The sequence below is a fragment of the Beta vulgaris genome, chromosome 3 (genome assembly GCF_026745355.1).
Source record: "Beta vulgaris subsp. vulgaris cultivar EL10 chromosome 3, EL10.2, whole genome shotgun sequence".
Taxonomy (NCBI): domain Eukaryota; kingdom Viridiplantae; phylum Streptophyta; class Magnoliopsida; order Caryophyllales; family Amaranthaceae; genus Beta; species Beta vulgaris.
In genome coordinates, this window is record NC_079204.1 from 2,633,660 (window position 1) to 2,650,297 (window position 16,638).

The 16,638-nt window shown below is 35.3% G+C and overlaps 3 protein-coding genes across 5 annotated transcripts; 1 reads left to right on the forward strand and 2 right to left on the reverse strand.

The window, feature by feature from the left end:
- Nucleotides 1-1,972: 1,972 nt before the first annotated feature.
- LOC104888107 (DNA-binding protein BIN4) lies at nucleotides 1,973-6,154 on the forward strand. 2 transcript variants are annotated; one of them, XM_010672970.4, is made up of 13 exons: nucleotides 1,973-2,091; nucleotides 2,227-2,308; nucleotides 2,810-3,074; nucleotides 3,317-3,384; nucleotides 3,727-3,925; nucleotides 4,085-4,146; nucleotides 4,231-4,284; nucleotides 4,515-4,632; nucleotides 5,074-5,120; nucleotides 5,280-5,306; nucleotides 5,604-5,679; nucleotides 5,776-5,909; nucleotides 6,000-6,154. In XM_010672970.4, the coding sequence occupies exons 2-13, from the start codon at nucleotides 2,261-2,263 to the stop codon at nucleotides 6,090-6,092; spliced, it is 1,191 nt and encodes a 396-aa protein (XP_010671272.2). In that variant the 5' UTR covers nucleotides 1,973-2,091; nucleotides 2,227-2,260; the 3' UTR covers nucleotides 6,093-6,154. The 2 variants fall into 2 exon arrangements, with proteins under 2 accessions (XP_010671272.2, XP_010671273.2); XM_010672971.3 differs by having other exon boundaries at nucleotides 1,980-2,091; nucleotides 2,233-2,308.
- A 143-nt stretch (nucleotides 6,155-6,297) lies between these two features.
- Nucleotides 6,298-9,128, reverse strand: LOC104888164 (pathogenesis-related thaumatin-like protein 3.5). Its single transcript, XM_010673046.4, has 3 exons — nucleotides 7,979-9,128; nucleotides 7,182-7,455; nucleotides 6,298-7,084 (listed from the first exon to the last, which is right to left on the reverse strand). The coding sequence occupies exons 1-3, from the start codon at nucleotides 8,460-8,462 to the stop codon at nucleotides 6,616-6,618; spliced, it is 1,227 nt and encodes a 408-aa protein (XP_010671348.2). The 5' UTR covers nucleotides 8,463-9,128; the 3' UTR covers nucleotides 6,298-6,615.
- Nucleotides 9,129-9,814: 686 nt separating this feature from the next.
- LOC104888109 (uncharacterized) lies at nucleotides 9,815-12,942 on the reverse strand. Of its 2 annotated transcripts, XM_019248474.3 has the most exons (3): nucleotides 12,783-12,942; nucleotides 11,440-11,867; nucleotides 9,815-10,693 (listed from the first exon to the last, which is right to left on the reverse strand). In XM_019248474.3, the coding sequence occupies exons 2-3, from the start codon at nucleotides 11,858-11,860 to the stop codon at nucleotides 10,647-10,649; spliced, it is 468 nt and encodes a 155-aa protein (XP_019104019.1). In that variant the 5' UTR covers nucleotides 11,861-11,867; nucleotides 12,783-12,942; the 3' UTR covers nucleotides 9,815-10,646. The 2 variants fall into 2 exon arrangements, with proteins under 2 accessions (XP_019104019.1, XP_010671276.1); XM_010672974.4 differs by lacking the exon at nucleotides 9,815-10,693 and having other exon boundaries at nucleotides 11,239-11,867.
- Nucleotides 12,943-16,638: the final 3,696 nt, after the last annotated feature.

The following is a 16,638-nucleotide window of genomic DNA, read 5'->3' on the forward strand; positions in this document are numbered from 1 at the left end:
TGCATAACAGGGAATACTAATATTACAATGATCAAACAAAGTAAAACTCTAAATAGCTTATTGTTGTATGGAGAACAAAGTGTATATTAACATCACTACCATTACTCTTTGCACCATGCTTTTTGTTAGTAAGGGGAGTAAAGCTAATAAACCCATTACCTGATGTTCTCTACATAACAGTTAGTTGAATAGCCCAACTCTTAGACACAGATCAGCCTGAAAGGCACGACACGATGCCTCGATCCAAGATCCAAGACTAAGGAATTGTGACAATTCCAACATAGCTTGAAGTATTTGAACATGGAGAATCACCATGAGTCGCGACCATAAACGATCTGAAAGAACGCTTGACCATCTTCTCCTTCATACAGATCCGTCTTTCGTTGCCTCTCAGTGGGGCAAAGAGCAGAGGAGATGGCTGTTAGAGTCATCACACTCATGCCCAACATAAAAATTGTTCCAGTGGCTAACAAAACTATTGAAAACATTTCTTATTTTGGATGATTAGATTGCTTTAGGTTGTTAGTTTAATTTTATCTTCCTTACTTTTGTATATCTTTCTCTAACCCTTACTAGCTATATAAAGACCTTTTGCATCTTATGCTACCATTTCTTTGGGTTGTTTTGAGTTTTGATGCTTTCTATATTGCCCTTTTCCTTCATTGATACACCATACTTTTACTTTAGGATAATTTATTTATTCTGTAAGAATAGACTATGAAAAGTACACTCTTTGATACATATTCAACTAAGGGAAATGTTTAAAAAAGAGCAACAATTTTTTTAAATATAAAGGACAAAAATCAAACTTTGTAATATTTGAGCAAAGTACTTCCACGCAATTGCAACTCTTTTTTCCTATCAACTACTTCATTTTGATTTTTGACCATCTCTCCCTATTTTCCTTCTACTCTAGTGTCCAAATTTTAATCATCTACTAATCTATACACTTTGTTCTCATGAAAAAAAAATTCTATTTCTCGTGAAAATTGTTCTATTTTCAATAAGAAAATGTTCTATTTTAATAAATGTTCGTTTTAAATTTATTTTTCAACAGAAAATTATGTTACATTTTCCATGAAAATTGTTTAATTTTCGATAAGCAAATGTTCTATTTTAAATAATGTTCGTTTACATCTTATTTTTCAAGAAAAAAAAGTTCTATTTTCTGTGAAAATATATTCTATGCTTGATGAGCAAATGTTATACTTAAGTAAATGAATTATGGTAATGTACCAATTTAACAATAAAAATGTTCATTTTCGTAACTGAATTATGGTGATATTCCACTTCAACAATAAAATGTTTGTTTTCATAAGTGAACTCTTGTAATTAGACCTGGGCATGGGTCGGGCCGGGCCTGTTCACGAGCTTGGGGAAATGGCGGACCAGGTCCGACTAAAAATTTCCAGATTTTGCCCACGGGCCCCCTGCCCGAGCTCGTGCCTCCTGCGGGCCTGACCCGTGTTTTATGTTGTTATTCTGACAGTTTTAGGCTAAAAAAGAAAGGAAATGAGCGTTCAGCCGGCAGCCTGGCCCACGCGAGTTCGTGCCGGTGCGGGCCTGAAATAAAATTTCTTGACCGTAGCGGACAGTGGGACGTGTCGAGCCCAAATTGTACCGGGTCGGGCCAGCTCGGCCCGCGTGCTGGCCCGACCCATACACACCTCTACTTGTAATGCTTCACTTCAATAGTAAAATGTTCGTTTTCGTAAGTAAATTCTTGTAACGTTCTACTTCAACAATAATATATTCATTTCGTAAGTGAATTCTGGTAATGTACGACTTCAACAGTAAAAAAAAAATGTTCATTTTCATAATTGAATTATGGTAATATTCCACTTCAACAATCAAATTTCCGTTCTTATAAATGAACTCTTTTAATGTTCCACTTCAATAGTAAACTATGTTTCGTTTTCATTAGTAAATTCTTATAAAATTCCATTCCAACTGTAAAATACTTATTTTCGTCTTCGTAAATGTTCTATTTTGCATTGTAAGAGCACAAGCCACAGAGAAAGCCCGGTTCAGCCATCCTCCTTGCTCTCTTCTTTGTTTCTTCGACGGAGAGTTGTTATTTCCATCTTCCAGGTGACCGGCGCAGCCTTTTTTTCATGTTTGCTAGTTTTTCCTCTGTAATTCCTACTAATTAGATTGAAAAACTACTTTTATTTAGTAGTTTTAGCAGAAAATTTTCCAACTTTTAACTTCATTTGCTTTTTTTAGTTGCAGAAACTCTGAAAAAGCTCGAAGTTTAAGCATGGGAGATTCCAGGGAGGCATCTCCTGATTGGTTGCGTACTTTTCAGGTAACTTTTTTTTTCTGTATTGTTTTCCCAATTTCAGATTACTGGAAGCTGAAAATAATATCTTCATGAATTTTGCTAAGAATTGATTTTTAGTAATGCTAGAAATATATGTGTTTAGGGTTTATGAAGAACTATGTTGTAAATTATTGAGTGATTTCATGTATATATTTCTGTGAAGTATAAAGTAATAGTGGCATGACAATGTGATTTATGAGTTGTTCATCTCTTGTCTATAAAAGTGGTCAAGTTAACTATCAGTAATTCAGTATTCTGATTAGGTTAAAGATATTGGGATCTATATCGTTATGCGAGTTTCGGACGATTAAGGACTAATGTATCTTCAGTGTATTTGTCATTAATTAGTTGATGTAGTTTTAGGGTAGTAGGCTGTTGATATAGCTAATTGATGTCTTTACTCTGATTTGTTAATGTGATGATTTCCTAGGAGTTGTCTGTTCTTTAAGTGATTTTGTGTTTCTAATGATCTTTTTTGTGGAATAGGCTCCTTCTCAATCTATTACGACTTTGTCATCTGATGGTTCTGAGCCTTCTGGTGACAAAAGCCCTGCGAAAGATGATAGCATTGATTGTCAAAGAGATGTGGAGAATAGAACATCAAACTTATTGGAAGTAGATGGGGAAGAAGAAGAGAAAATCTGCGATATTGCCAAGAAGTCGCCCAGTAAGAAGACAGCTAAGAAGCGATTAAAAGTTGGCGATGTAACACCTGCGAAAAGGAAAAAATCAGAAAAACTCGAGAAAATAGGTCTGTGGAAGAGCAATAGTTAGTGTCTAGAAACCACCTTATATGAAGTATACAAGTACTCTTGTTTTTAGGTTAGGAGAGTGAAGATTGGAATTTTGAGCTTTCCATGCTTGATAGTTTTATGATGTTTTAATCATCAATGAAATTTCCTTTAAAATAATACTATTATATCCTCTTTTTTTATTTTTGTTTATTTGTCTATTCTGTGGTATTGTTCTTGATGTTTTCTTTTTATAAAGCAGGGAGTGAAGATGATGAGAATGTTAAGAGGGAAGAATTTTCTGATAAGTCGATGGAAACTCCTGTAACTGTAAGTGCCATGATCAGTATTTTGGAAGGACTGAAATTTATTTGGAGGTAACCTTAGAAAAAAATAAAAATTGCTAGTCTGTTATTGCTTGAGAACTGAAAATCATGTGGGTTATCCCTTTATTGCTATTGCTTATTATGATGCAAGAAAATCATGTGGGTTATCCCTTTTATTGCTATTGCTTATTATGATGCAAAAAAGTCATCATTATCCTTCTTCATTTTGAAATTACATAAAGCTTGTTTACTTGTTCACCTCATCCTCTGGTGCTATGTGCCTATGCTGCATATATGTATTTTAGGTCGATGACCACAATGATCACGATTGGTTATTCTTTAACAGGCACCAAATCATTCAATTTGTGAACTGTCATCAGATTCTGAAACCAAATCAGATGCAACCATAAGGAAAATAGAAGAGAAAATTGATAATGAAGAGTCTGCACCCAGGAGTGCAGTGAAGAGAAAATCTCCAAAGAAACGGGTGAAACAGGAAGATGATGCGACAGAGAAGAAAACTAATGAGCCTGCGAAAATAGAAGGTACCAAAGGATTTTGGAGATGGCATGTAAAGAAGCAAACATATTAATTTTCATAATTGTCTAGCCAGAGGTCCCTATGCACTCATAAGCACTGAAACTTGACCCTCTAATCATTATAAATTCTAATAATTATGTGTGCTGCGTGCTTGCTTAGGACAGGCGAGGTTGAAAATATAGATGTTGCAGAGGAAGTCAAACCTGAGAAGCAATCTGAACCTGCTGTAAGAGCCGTCCATCGGTTAATATCTTGATATTGTATGTATCCAATCTGTGTTAAGCGGATGCAACTTGTTTTGCTATTGTAGGTTAGCTCCTCTACAATGCCTTTGGTACTGCCTGAGAAAGTACAACGCACTAAGGTAGGTCCTCTTAAATTCTTTAACTTTCTGTCTGTTTTTGTTTCAAAAGTAATCTAGTTGTCTTTCATTTGACTGTGGTCCCCTCCGAGTCCTTTCTCCACTCTACTCCCCGTCCCTCCTTTCTTGAAGAGAAGTTATAATTAGCAGCAAATTGAGTTTATTAAAATGTCATCCTGATGATAATTTCACTTCATACATGATATCTTCCTTAAGAATATATGCTTTTGCAGGCACTAGTTGAGTGTGAAGGTGAATCAATTGATTTGAGTGGTGATATGGGTGCTGTTGGGAGGGTAATAATCTCAGAGACTCCATCGAAAGAATCTGAAATGTTTCTAGATTTGAAAGGTTGGTGTACATCAAACACAGCTACAGGCCTACAGTTGATTGATGAGCTATATCTGTAGTTTGTGCACAAAACTTTTTGGATAATATGTCTTGTTTCTCATATATGTGCTTCAAATCTACAACATAATATCTAGATTGAATAACTAGAACAACTTTTGAAGTCATAAGAATATGTCAAATGTTCCCAGTTCTTATTCTTCTGTGATGCAGCGGTGATCTGCTACCCCCTCAGATGTCTCATTTTATGTCCATAACTTCTCATTTTGCTATATCACAAACTTAAATGATCCATTTATTATTAAGTCAAAATGAAAAAATTTATTTTGATGAGGTGGCAAAATCAGGATATGATGGGACACAAGTACACAACATTAAGCACAATGCTAAGTGATGTTTACTCTGCGTCCCTGCCTAATGTGCTTTATCTTGGTGTTATTTCAGGAACCATTTACAAAACCATAATAGTTCCTTCAAGGACATTTTGTGTGGTATGTTATCATGTTCTTGATTTTGATTGTTAAATATCTGTACTCTTTGCTGTGTATCTGAATTTTGCAACTGAGAAACTAAAAGCTATAATTCATCTTATCTCTTGAAAAATTCACTGCTTTATTTGGAAAAACTTTAAATTGTATATTTTGTAACAGGTGAGCATTGGTCAGTCTGAGGCCAAGGTATGTTGTATGATACCTACATCCTCTATCCATTTAATTTACATCACCTTCTAATTACTTCTTTTTCTTGATTAAATGATGTCCCATACTCTTTGCTATATAATGTTTTTAAAGTTAAACTTCTCTCATTGCAATTTGGTCAATACACCTTTTGCTATGTCGCACTCATAAATTACGCTAATTATTCTCATCCAAGAATGAGCTAGGTTAATCTTTTTATTGAGGCTTAACCTAGAATTGGGATATGAATTATGTGTGGTGATAAATTGTTCACTTGTTCTAGTATCCCTTGAGCAGATAGAGGCCATCATGAATGATTTTATTCAGCTGAAACCTCAATCAAACGTGTATAATGCTGAGACTATGGTTGAAGGTTAGTTTCATCTTTTGGAGTCCTTCAGCAGTCTATTTTTCTTGGAGTTACCACATTACTATGTTTTTTTTTTAATACTACGTTTTCTGTGAGTAGGAACACTAGAAGGGTTCACCTTTGAGTCTGATGATGAAGCTGATAAGATGACCAAGGATGTTAAAGGTGATCAGAGTGAAGGTGCTGAAGAGAAACCCACCAAGAAAGCTAAAGGAAAAGCTGAAAAAAAACCGGTATGTACTGGATTTTTCTCATTGTCTCAGTAAGGCAGTATAAAATATTTAAGCAAACTTTTTTCTTATGCATGGTGACCCATAATGAAGGTTGCAACGAAAAGGAAGGGGAAAGATGTAGGAGGCAAGCAGACTAAGAAAAGGAAACCTCAAGCACCAAAGAAAGGCAAGGCTAAGAAGTAAAAAATAAGAATTGTTTTTCTGGCTATAGATTGTACACCACCAGTCCATAAACTTGTAGCTACCATCATAAACCAATTTGGTGTATTTGTTCAGTTAGTTTAGTCAAAAGGTATAGAGTGTTAGTTGCCTCTAGATATTCTATATCCCCCTTTTTTTCAAAAAGAAAGAAATTATTTCATTGCTTGAATATGATACAGCTGATACGTATAATAAGAAGAGTACTCATTCATCTTGTGCTTTGTTTTAAGATTGCAGCCATGAATGAAATCATCATCCATGGATTGGATCTGGTAGTTTCTTTTACAGTTTATCTGCCTTGTGCTGTCTACTTACAAAAGAAGTGTGTGGGTAATCTTCTGTATGAAATTCTGTGTTCTCTCTCAGATTTTTTTATATGCCCTCGCCTTCTAAGTAATAAGTATGACTTCAGCACCTTGTCCTGCCTTGTTGGTCCTGCTGAGGTCGATAAATTTGGATTTTCCCTGCCTAAGTGCTTAAAGTTGAGCTCTGTTTATGGAATCATTCAGCCCAACAGCAGCAAACTGAAGGCCAGAAGTATGTACACAGCGTATGGTAGGATGGTGTTTGAGTTGGAGACCTCCCCCTTAGATGCCCCAAAACTGTGTTTGGTCGTTGGTGGTGAAACATAACTGGAGCTTGGTGGTGTATTATAGCCAATTGTTGGTGAACTGTAGGTGAAACTTGGTGGTGAATTGTCAATGACACTCGGCGGTGCACCATATCCAACTGGTGGTGAATTGTCAATGACACTCGGCGGTGCACCATATCCAACTGGTGGTGAATTGTAAGTTACACTCGGCGGTGCACTATAGCCAACTGGTGGTGAATTGTATATGACACTCGGTGGTGCACCATAGCCGACTGGTGGTGAATTGTATATGACACTCGGCGGTGCACCATAGCCGGCTGGTGGTGAAGTGTATGGGACACTTGGTGGTGACATAGCAGTGCCACCGTTTGGTTTATTTGTCCTGCATCACAAGCAGAAGCAAAGAAAGAGCAGTTAGGGAAGAGAAGGTGTAACCAAAGTTGGGGTTTAGGGAAGAAAGCTAGGTAGAAAAGCATTACATAGCAGCGGATTTGGGACAAAAAACTACGGCATAATTGTAAGCCTTGCATGTGAATGTGCTTGTGCCGTCATCAAAGGCGTAGCTATATGCTCTTGGACAGGCTCTCTTGAAGACATGCGCGTAATATGATGGTCGGCATGTCGTTGGGTTAGCAAACTGTCCGCTACAGCAGTATTGGTCTGATCCAAATGCCTCACATGCGCTTTTACATGCAATGACTCCTCCAGCCTCCCCTCCATCTCCACCCACCACTTGTAGCTCCTTTGGACATCCTGTTTGAGAATATTTTCCAGGAAAAATCGTTAGTTAATCTTTGTCTTTCTCACCTTGGCAGACAAGTTAAATTTCTTGATAGTAAATATACTTCTATTACAGAGTGCTTCAATGTGCTATATAATTCGACATATCATGTTTATAATAGGAACTACTATGCATAAAAGAGGGCACCACGGCAATTGAGGTGGCCAAATAAGCAGCTTGACTGCGGAATGGTTCAAAGTCAGTTGCGTGGAACCATTTGAGCTACCTTTCGGTTGCTAGGGACATGCTTGAGTTCTCTTGGATGCTAAGGTTAAGCAAAAACATGTTGAAAACAAGACTAGCTCAAGCTAGCCATGGTGATGACCAGTTCTGAGCCACATGGGCTTGCATCAATAGATATTACACTGGTTCTGTGCAGTGTGGCCACCTAATTATCGTCCGCAGAAGTCTGTGACAATCGTCCGATGGGATTTGTGATAAGGTGATAGCATATGACAGTAATTTTTCTGAAATTTATTGAGCTGCTAAAATTACCCATATTGATGTCAGAAATACATCCTGTTGCATTGCAAGCAGCACCATTAACCCCAGTAGGCCACGCAACAAGAGGGAGATTATAACCATCCACAATGCTAACATCATAGAAATCCTTATTATTGCCTTGGCCTAATGTGATCTCAAACAGAGAAGCTGGTGGTGTTGCTCCACTCCCATCACATTCCAACTTCCCCCCACAGTCCCCTGTTAGACATTTCCCTGCGCCCGTCTGATCAAATCGGCAGCCTGTCCTAGCCCATATCCTGCCCGACCAACCTGGACTCGCCTCGAGTCTCATAGTCTTCCCGGTATCTAGCTGGAACCCGGTGCTAGAAAGCGGGGGCGTGCCCGACCCAGATAATGTCCCTGGCCATATTGTAAAAGGGCAGTTGTTGGTTATTGTGAAAGTGGAAGAAACTATAGAAGGAAATAGCAAAAATATGATCAAAGTAGAAAACAACAATATTTTGTTTAGCATCATAAGATCTTCTTTTTTGGGCACTAGGGGAAGGAAAGTAGAGGCAAGGTCTAATATAAGAATATGGTGGTTATGAGGGTTTAAGAAATTATAAAGGTTGAGAATTTGAGAATTTGAGAATTTTAAAAAAATCCAACAATGGAAAACCTATGTCCTAAGTTGCTTTGCTGCATGTACTAGCTGCAAGATCAAGTTTGTAGATTTAGACTATTATTTTTATTTATTTTTTGTGATTTTAGATGGCCTCAAGAAAAAGAAATTCCTTTCTTTCAATTATTTTGATATTTTTAACAAGGATAATAAAAACATGTAGAAACTAATAACTTATGTAGACCTTGCTTGTGTGACAAATTAGGGGTAGTCCAAGTTTATTATTGGAAAGAATATTCTACAAACTATAGTATAAAACATAGGATTTGATATAAATGGAGAAGTCATATAAGATCCTTGAAGTTATCTTTGCAGCAAAGTATGAAGATTTTGCTTTGAGGATACACTAGATTTTACTTTGATTATTCTATGTAAGATTCAGAAAGCATCCTAGATGAGGAAGTCCTAAAGAAGGAAGTCCTATCTTTTGTATAGTGTGAATTTGTGAAAGTAAAAAGGTGTCCTTCTCATAAAGTACTACTATGTTTCTATGAAGCAGAGACTACCATAAGAGCTCATACTGTTATTTATTCTAGACTAAGTTGCACATGGAAGCATAATCTTTATTTGGGCAAAGTTATGCACATCTAAGATCTAACCACCTTAAGTCCTATCAAGTAGCTCAAACACTCCACGTCGAAAAAATGGTAGCTCAAACACTTCTATTTGGAGACATATGTCCCATACATGCAGTGGCGGAGCCACATAGTAAGTTTTGGGGTCAATTGACTCCACTCAAACCTAAAAAGTAAGGAATTTTCTCCTAAATTTTTTGAGATTTTGGTGTATTTTCTTATAAATTTAACTATATGGTTCCTCTAAATTTCATCAATTTTGTTTTGACCATACTAAATATATTTTCTAGATCTGCCGCTGCATACATGAAACATTATTGACACCAGCAAGATTGAGGATTACGAAACAAGGGAACCTTTACGCATGAGAATTGAGAATACCCTGTTTTCGAAACGTTTTCATTCTCAAATCTCCTTTGTAATGAGCCTAAAAATGGATGAATTCTTAAGGGTTTACCATTTCCAAAAGGCTAGCCACATGATACATAGGTTATAATTCTTACAAGCTTTAATGTGTTATAGTGTGCTTCATAATTTTCTTTTTTGAAGATGGTGCTTCATTATTTTTGAATACTTTTATAATCAAATCCATAATTCCAATTTTTGTAAAAAGCCACAATGGAAATTGAATTCAGAAAACTGAAGAATCTGTTTTTCCACATAAACCGGCCTTAAAAACAAGGCAAATGTGGAAAGCAGCACAAACTACAGTAATGACATGACACAAGTCATTATTTCACTCTTGTGATCCTTGTGACAAGAACTCTCTTGAAGCCAATACATTGCATTAAATCACAAGTGACATGTTTCACTAATATATCCAATCATACAACTAGAAACTTATATTTTGCTAGTCCTGCAAAACTTATTCTAAATGCCTATGAAGCCGTATAAAGAATAGAACTGTTTCCAAGATAGAACTCGCCGTATAGGCGCACGCCTGTCTTCAGAGATTATACATGCCTTAGGTATGAAATAGCACTTCTAATGAGATAGCTAGCCGAGCATTAGACTACTGGATTATCACTTGCAGCAAGTAGGCAAGCTCAGCGATTCTCATAAAAAGATCAGATGCAGAGCTAGTTGATTAGTCACGGAAACCCCTGAACTACTCCCCTGAGACTCTGAGAGGCTGGATTGTCACTTTCAGCAAGCTCGGCCATTCTCATAAAAGCTCAGATGCAGAGTTAGTTGATTGTCATTGAAACTCCTGAAGTACTTAACTGAGAGGCAGAAGTCTGATATATATTGAATAATCACATAGCATCAAGTCCGAAGAAGCTCGCTTCACAGTACATTATGACATCCGATAGAAGTGAGTCCGTTCAGAGCTTAAAACTCATGCAGAAGAGAGGCATCTCAAGTCTCAACAACTATGGAATGCACGTGAAGACTCCTTTTCTCAAAGAGGTCGATAACTTATCAGCAGCGACTTGCATATTATCCAGTATACTGGTGCTGTTTAAGATACCTTCATGGAACACCACAAATAGCCATACCTCTGCATTTCTGCAAGGGCAAGAAACAAAAGTGTATTAGTAAATCCCTTGTATTGAAATAATACTGAAAGAAGAAATCATTCAGTAAAACTGAAGTAAGCAAATTTGAACTCCCTGACTAGACATAATTTGCACCCTGCAAAATAGCACCAAGAAAAGCACATACGTCAAAACTAGACAAACCATAGTTATTACAAAACTAGGAAGAAATCCAAACTGCTCTTCCACTCTCCATTTCTTAACCTCTTCTTTTTTGGCTTTTTAGGGGAAGAGGGTGATCAAGAGATAGCAGTTACTCGATCCAGTTACAAGGACTTACAACTAAATTATAGAAGAAAGAGTTCTACAAGCTGCAACCAGAAGATAGCACCATAAAACGGTGGAATTGAACCAACAAAGATGTCTGAAACATATACATAACCAAATAGGCAAGAGAAAGGAAGTCTGGAACACAATAAAAGCTGCAACAAGATATATCAGGTATCAGAGAGACACTATTACTAATAAAGATCAGAACAAATGTGATATACGCAACACCATAAGAGAACACCAAAGTAGATGAAGTCTTAATTATTTCTACATAACCATTAAATTCAGAAATATAAGTCTTCTGCCACACATAAGGGGCGCACTGGGTTCCGCATTTAAGATTCTCACATAGTTCACCAAAATGTAAAAGTTAAAGCACTAGAAGTTAGGAAAAAGAAAAAAAAAAGGCTCATAGTGCTTATTAAGTTATCTAGTTCAAGTCCATGCCATCTCCAACTTGACTGCAGATAGGGCTGACTGCTGAGAAGGATCTCTCGAAAGGTGAAGGATGTAAATTTGCATCCCGACGACGCTTGAAAGAACAGCTCTCAGAAGGGCAAGCCTCAGCTTCAAACTTCCTACGAACACCTCTAGCTGCTTGTTGCTCCATAGGTGTAAGTGGGAACATCTGACCACTGACTCTGCACAGTGAGTTGTGATTACCATATAAAATTCGCTGGTTACAATTTTTGTCACATATATGGGTCAGTCCAGTAAGCCTGCATCGGTACATATTTCCACAGACATGCTCGTTTTGACATTTCCAATCACACTTGTGACCCGGGTTTGGCCCATCTTGGCCGAGAATACTTGACATAAAGACAACATTTGAGGAGCCAGTCATCATTGCAGCCCTGTGTGCCTCCATTGAAAGTCTGTGTAACCCCCATCAAAAGAAAGGAATGATGTCAATGACGGGGCACACAACCTAGTGAAAGTACAGAATCAGAACTAACTACCCACACTTGACCTGAGAGATTATAACTTATAAGCCTCTATCAACTACATCCATTATCACGCATATTGGTACCCAAAACTCTTCCAATCATACCACGAAAGCTCCGAAATGGTACAAACTTGTCCCATAAGTGTACCAATGGGAAGGGTTTTGAGTACCACTAATTTTTCTTTTGGAGAGTGTAAATGTGTAATAGTCCCTGATATTGGTTAGCACTTCCTCTTGATCTAGTGAAAGTATAAGATAAAACAACTACCAAACCCGAACAACTTTCGACACGAAGCACGATTTCGAACAAAGATCCTCAAAAACCTTAAACATATCTATCCTAGCATTATCTAACATCTTTATTGTAATTCTAAGAACTCATCCTGGAAATACAGGGTACATCTAAGTAACTAACCAATAACCATGATTCCACATTGTTATTTCTGGATGATTTTTGGGTTGCAAAGATCATATTAGTTAAACAAAATAAAGTTAGAAATCTTGTGGGTTTAACATGAACTCACAAAAACCATTCTTTCTCAATGAATCCCATGAATTTACTAACAATATACTCAAACATATAAAATATTCTTCAAGATGACAATAAATTCTTCTATCAACAAAAGGGGGAATAAATTTGACCAAGTCTAAAATGATCTATAACCAAATAAAAACAGATCTACACAATAACAAAAAGGGAAATAAATTCTAAACATGCTAAAAATTGAATAATATACATGACTATTAATTATACAAAAAAAAAAAATCTGTTTTTGAAGAAAAGACACAAACCCAATTCACTAATCTTGTAAATAACAATTTTTGTAAAAAAAAAGGAGCTTACTTGAGCTAAATCAAAGGTTGACCCAGAAAACCCAATTGAAGCACCTGCAAAAATGAACAAAAAATACCAAAAACAAACACAAATCCCACTTACTTTCTCTCTCTTTCTTTTCTCTGAAATTTGTGAAAAACGGGAAATGTTGTGGAAAAGGAAGCTTCATATTTATAGAGTAAAAAGGGGATAAAGAAACAAGATAAGGGGTGTTGTTGGAAAGTAGATGAAATTCAACTGAAATTTCCTCTAAATTTTAGTTTTTATTTGTTTTTTTATTAGTTTACCCATTTCGCATACATAATTTAAGTTGCGGTTGTTTATCAAAGGATACATCTCCTCTATTTTTTACAATTTTCATTTATACGTTTTTTTTTATTTAGATGCAATATTTTCTTTGTTAGTAAATAATTCGACATCTTTATCCTCATTTTAACTATCCCACATATGAAAGTCTGGGCAATTAGGTCAAATTTTACACTCTCACGTCTTTCTTTGATATTTGTATAAAAAGGCATTTGTTACAACAAATTGAAAACAGAGGTAGTATATTACGACATTGTGTATTGTATTGAAGTTAATATTATGAATTGAGAGAAATAAAGTAAAAAAACTTATTATAGGAAAAATAATAAAATTATTAGAAACTATTCAAATATAGAAAAAAAAAATGGGTATTTTTGTCTTCTTTTACTGATATTTGTGAAGTAGACCATAAAATTAGGAAAAGTCAAAGTCTTTATTTTAAAAAAAAAAAACTGATTTTTTGCAATAGAGGATATATAGATAGAGTGTGGAGAGGAAGTTGGCGAGTGAGACGGAGGTGCATTTACTGTCACGTGTTAGTGGGATGATATTTAGATCAGCCGTTGTGATGATGACACGTGGTGAACTCTAATAAATCTTGGCCGGTGTTTATATATATTTTTTTATAATAATAATAAATTTCCTGCATGTTTGGATGTAGCCGTTACTACATTACAAATTAAAATATGGTGGGGGTATGTAATTATTATTATAATAATAATGTTTGGTGATGGTAGGAAGTGTTTTGTTTGTTTGTGATTAAGATATATAATTATCTTTTGATGATCTTTGCTTGGATTTGGACGTTTTGTATGGGGGTCCACACATTTTGTGCTCTTTTGTTCTTTATCTTGTATGGATATTTTGTCCAAATTAACCTTACGTTTATCATTTTGTTGTTCTCAGCTACCTTATGCCAATTTTCGGTATTGTCTTTTGTTTTTTCCGGTTTTTTAATGTCATGTTATATCACTTGAGATTTGACCAATTCAAACCCTTTTAAAAAATTTCCCATTTTTTCTGTGTGCACTCTCTCTTTGTCATATCTATGTGACACTTTGTACCACCAATCCATCATTAAATTCCTCTCTAACTTTAACTAAAATCGAAACAATCACCCTACTCAATTTTCACAAGGGTAATTTTGTTTTTCCCACAATTTTTAACCGGAAAAACAAAAGTAAACGTCGGAAATCGGCATGTCGAGCCATCCTGCCGGACGAGCAGCATCAATTGAATCGGCATACACAACCATCAAGAACACTAGCACTACCAATGACTGGCTAAAAACAAATAGAACACTCTTTCTTACTCCAGGCAAGTAGTACAAGTTGATTGACAACAACAAAATTGTAAAGTGAGTTAGTTTAGGACAGTAATTTTTGTATAAGGTAGTTTATTGTAAAAACTTGAAAGTTAAAGATAGTTTGAGACAAAAAATCCTTTTTATATTGATGGTGATTTTGTATAGAAAACTTTGATGGTGTCTTGAACTACTAATGATTTTATTAGAGTTGCTTTTGTGGACTTTTTCTTTGTTGGCTACCCTTCTTTGTAATGGCACTAAATTTATGTTATGCTACGCATACTCTAATTCACTAACTACTCGTTTGATAATAAGACTTTTCTTTATTTTTTTTTAAGTAGAATTTTTAAAATTAATTATAGATTTCTAGCAACATGTAAAAAAAAAAAGTCATGTTATATCCTATTTGATTCAGCTTAATGCAAATATTAAAAAGGTCAATATTTTATATGTGTTATAAATATGCTACTAAAAATATTAATGGTCAACATATGTCTTGAAGACTAAAAAAACAAATAGAGAACTTGTTATGCATAAAGAAAGTTTGTATTGTGTACGTACATGCACATGTTGAGAGTGAGAATAACAATATGGGATGAGTTAATGGCAGGGGTGTATTGGAGATTTACGGGATCCTGCTCTAAAATGAAAATTGGGCCTTGCATAAATAAATTCATAGAAGATTTCAATGATTTAACAATTAAATTAGAGTGTCAAATGGATTGATATAACCCGAAGAAATAAAGTTCATATCAATAACATCCACTGATTAAATTTCTCCAATCTCGAAGTGATGTCGAGTCCGTTCAAACGAAATTAACTTTCGACACAAAAAATTAAAAGATTATTAAGCTAACAAATTTTTAAAAATAAAGTAAGTATTATAAAGCATAATTGTTGCTCATAAAGTACCTTCGCCAAATTTTTTGCCACTCTGTCTTAGACACTCAATTATGTGCTTGGTTAACATGAAACATATATCCACAACAATCATATTAAGATTTTTTTTCTTCAATAGTTATATTCAATATGGTTAGCAATTGAGCCTGAAGTAAAAAAAAATGTTAAAATAAAAAACAAAATGCTTACTAATTACTATTCAAATTAGACAATATTCTCAGCAGACAAATAAAAAAAAGCGCATATTACAGAAAAATCAAAATCAAAATCAAAATACTATTTGATTGCAGAAAAATTCAAGCACGTACTTGCAGAAAAATTCAGGCACATAATTGCAGAAAAATAAAATCAAAATACTACATATTGCAAAAAAAATTCAGTCGGAATAAATTCAAGAGCATAATTGCAAAAAAAATAATCTAAATTGCACAAAAATTCAAGCGCACAAACTCAAGCAAGAAAATAGTACATTTTTGATCGAAGAGATTAAGAAAGGTTAATCGCCTGATTGCATGAATTACGAGGGAGACTGCTGGAGAGTCAAGGAGGTTATCTTTACTTATTTGCCATTTACAAACTACAAAGCGTTAGACTTAAATTGAGCCCTCCAAATAAAACCCAATTTTTTTTGGGCTGGGGGCTTTGTGCAAAGGAGCTCTTTGCATACCCCCAATAACGAGACTGGTTAATAGTTAAAACCTCCCTCGATTCCAGGATCAATTCCAACTATGGTGATAAGTGATGAATTTTTTTTCAATGTAATTAGTGCAATACAATAAATATTTTGCTAAGTAATTCTGCAAAATTTATCTTCTTGTACTGTGTTTAATTATTTTCGCATGTTTTTTACAAGTTATTTTAACAAGTTAAGTTTGGGATCATGGATAACTTGACTTACATCAACTCATGCATACTAGCATTTTTTTTGCACATTATGCATATGTTTCATATTAACATTTTTTCTCAATTAGTTATTAATTAGTATTATAAAAAATTCAATTCGAACATACATTTATACGTTTTCTCTTGAACGATGTTTCATTAGTTTTTTCAGCTAGTTGCTCAGCATTATTCAATATTTCAGGCCATGATCTGCTCCGAACCCACAGACCCGATTTTTTAGGAAAAAAAAGACGAGTCATGTTTCATGTACAATCTAAACCAGATATTTTGACCGCCAAACTTTTTTTTCCTTACTCGGGCTCCGATTCAGATCTGATTCGTTACCACATTTACATCTCACTATCTCTTTTACTAGTAGTCATTATTCAATATTCACTGCCTTCAAACTACTCTTTCCAACAACAACAACACTGCCAACCACCATTCACCCACCGTCACCCCATCGGTATT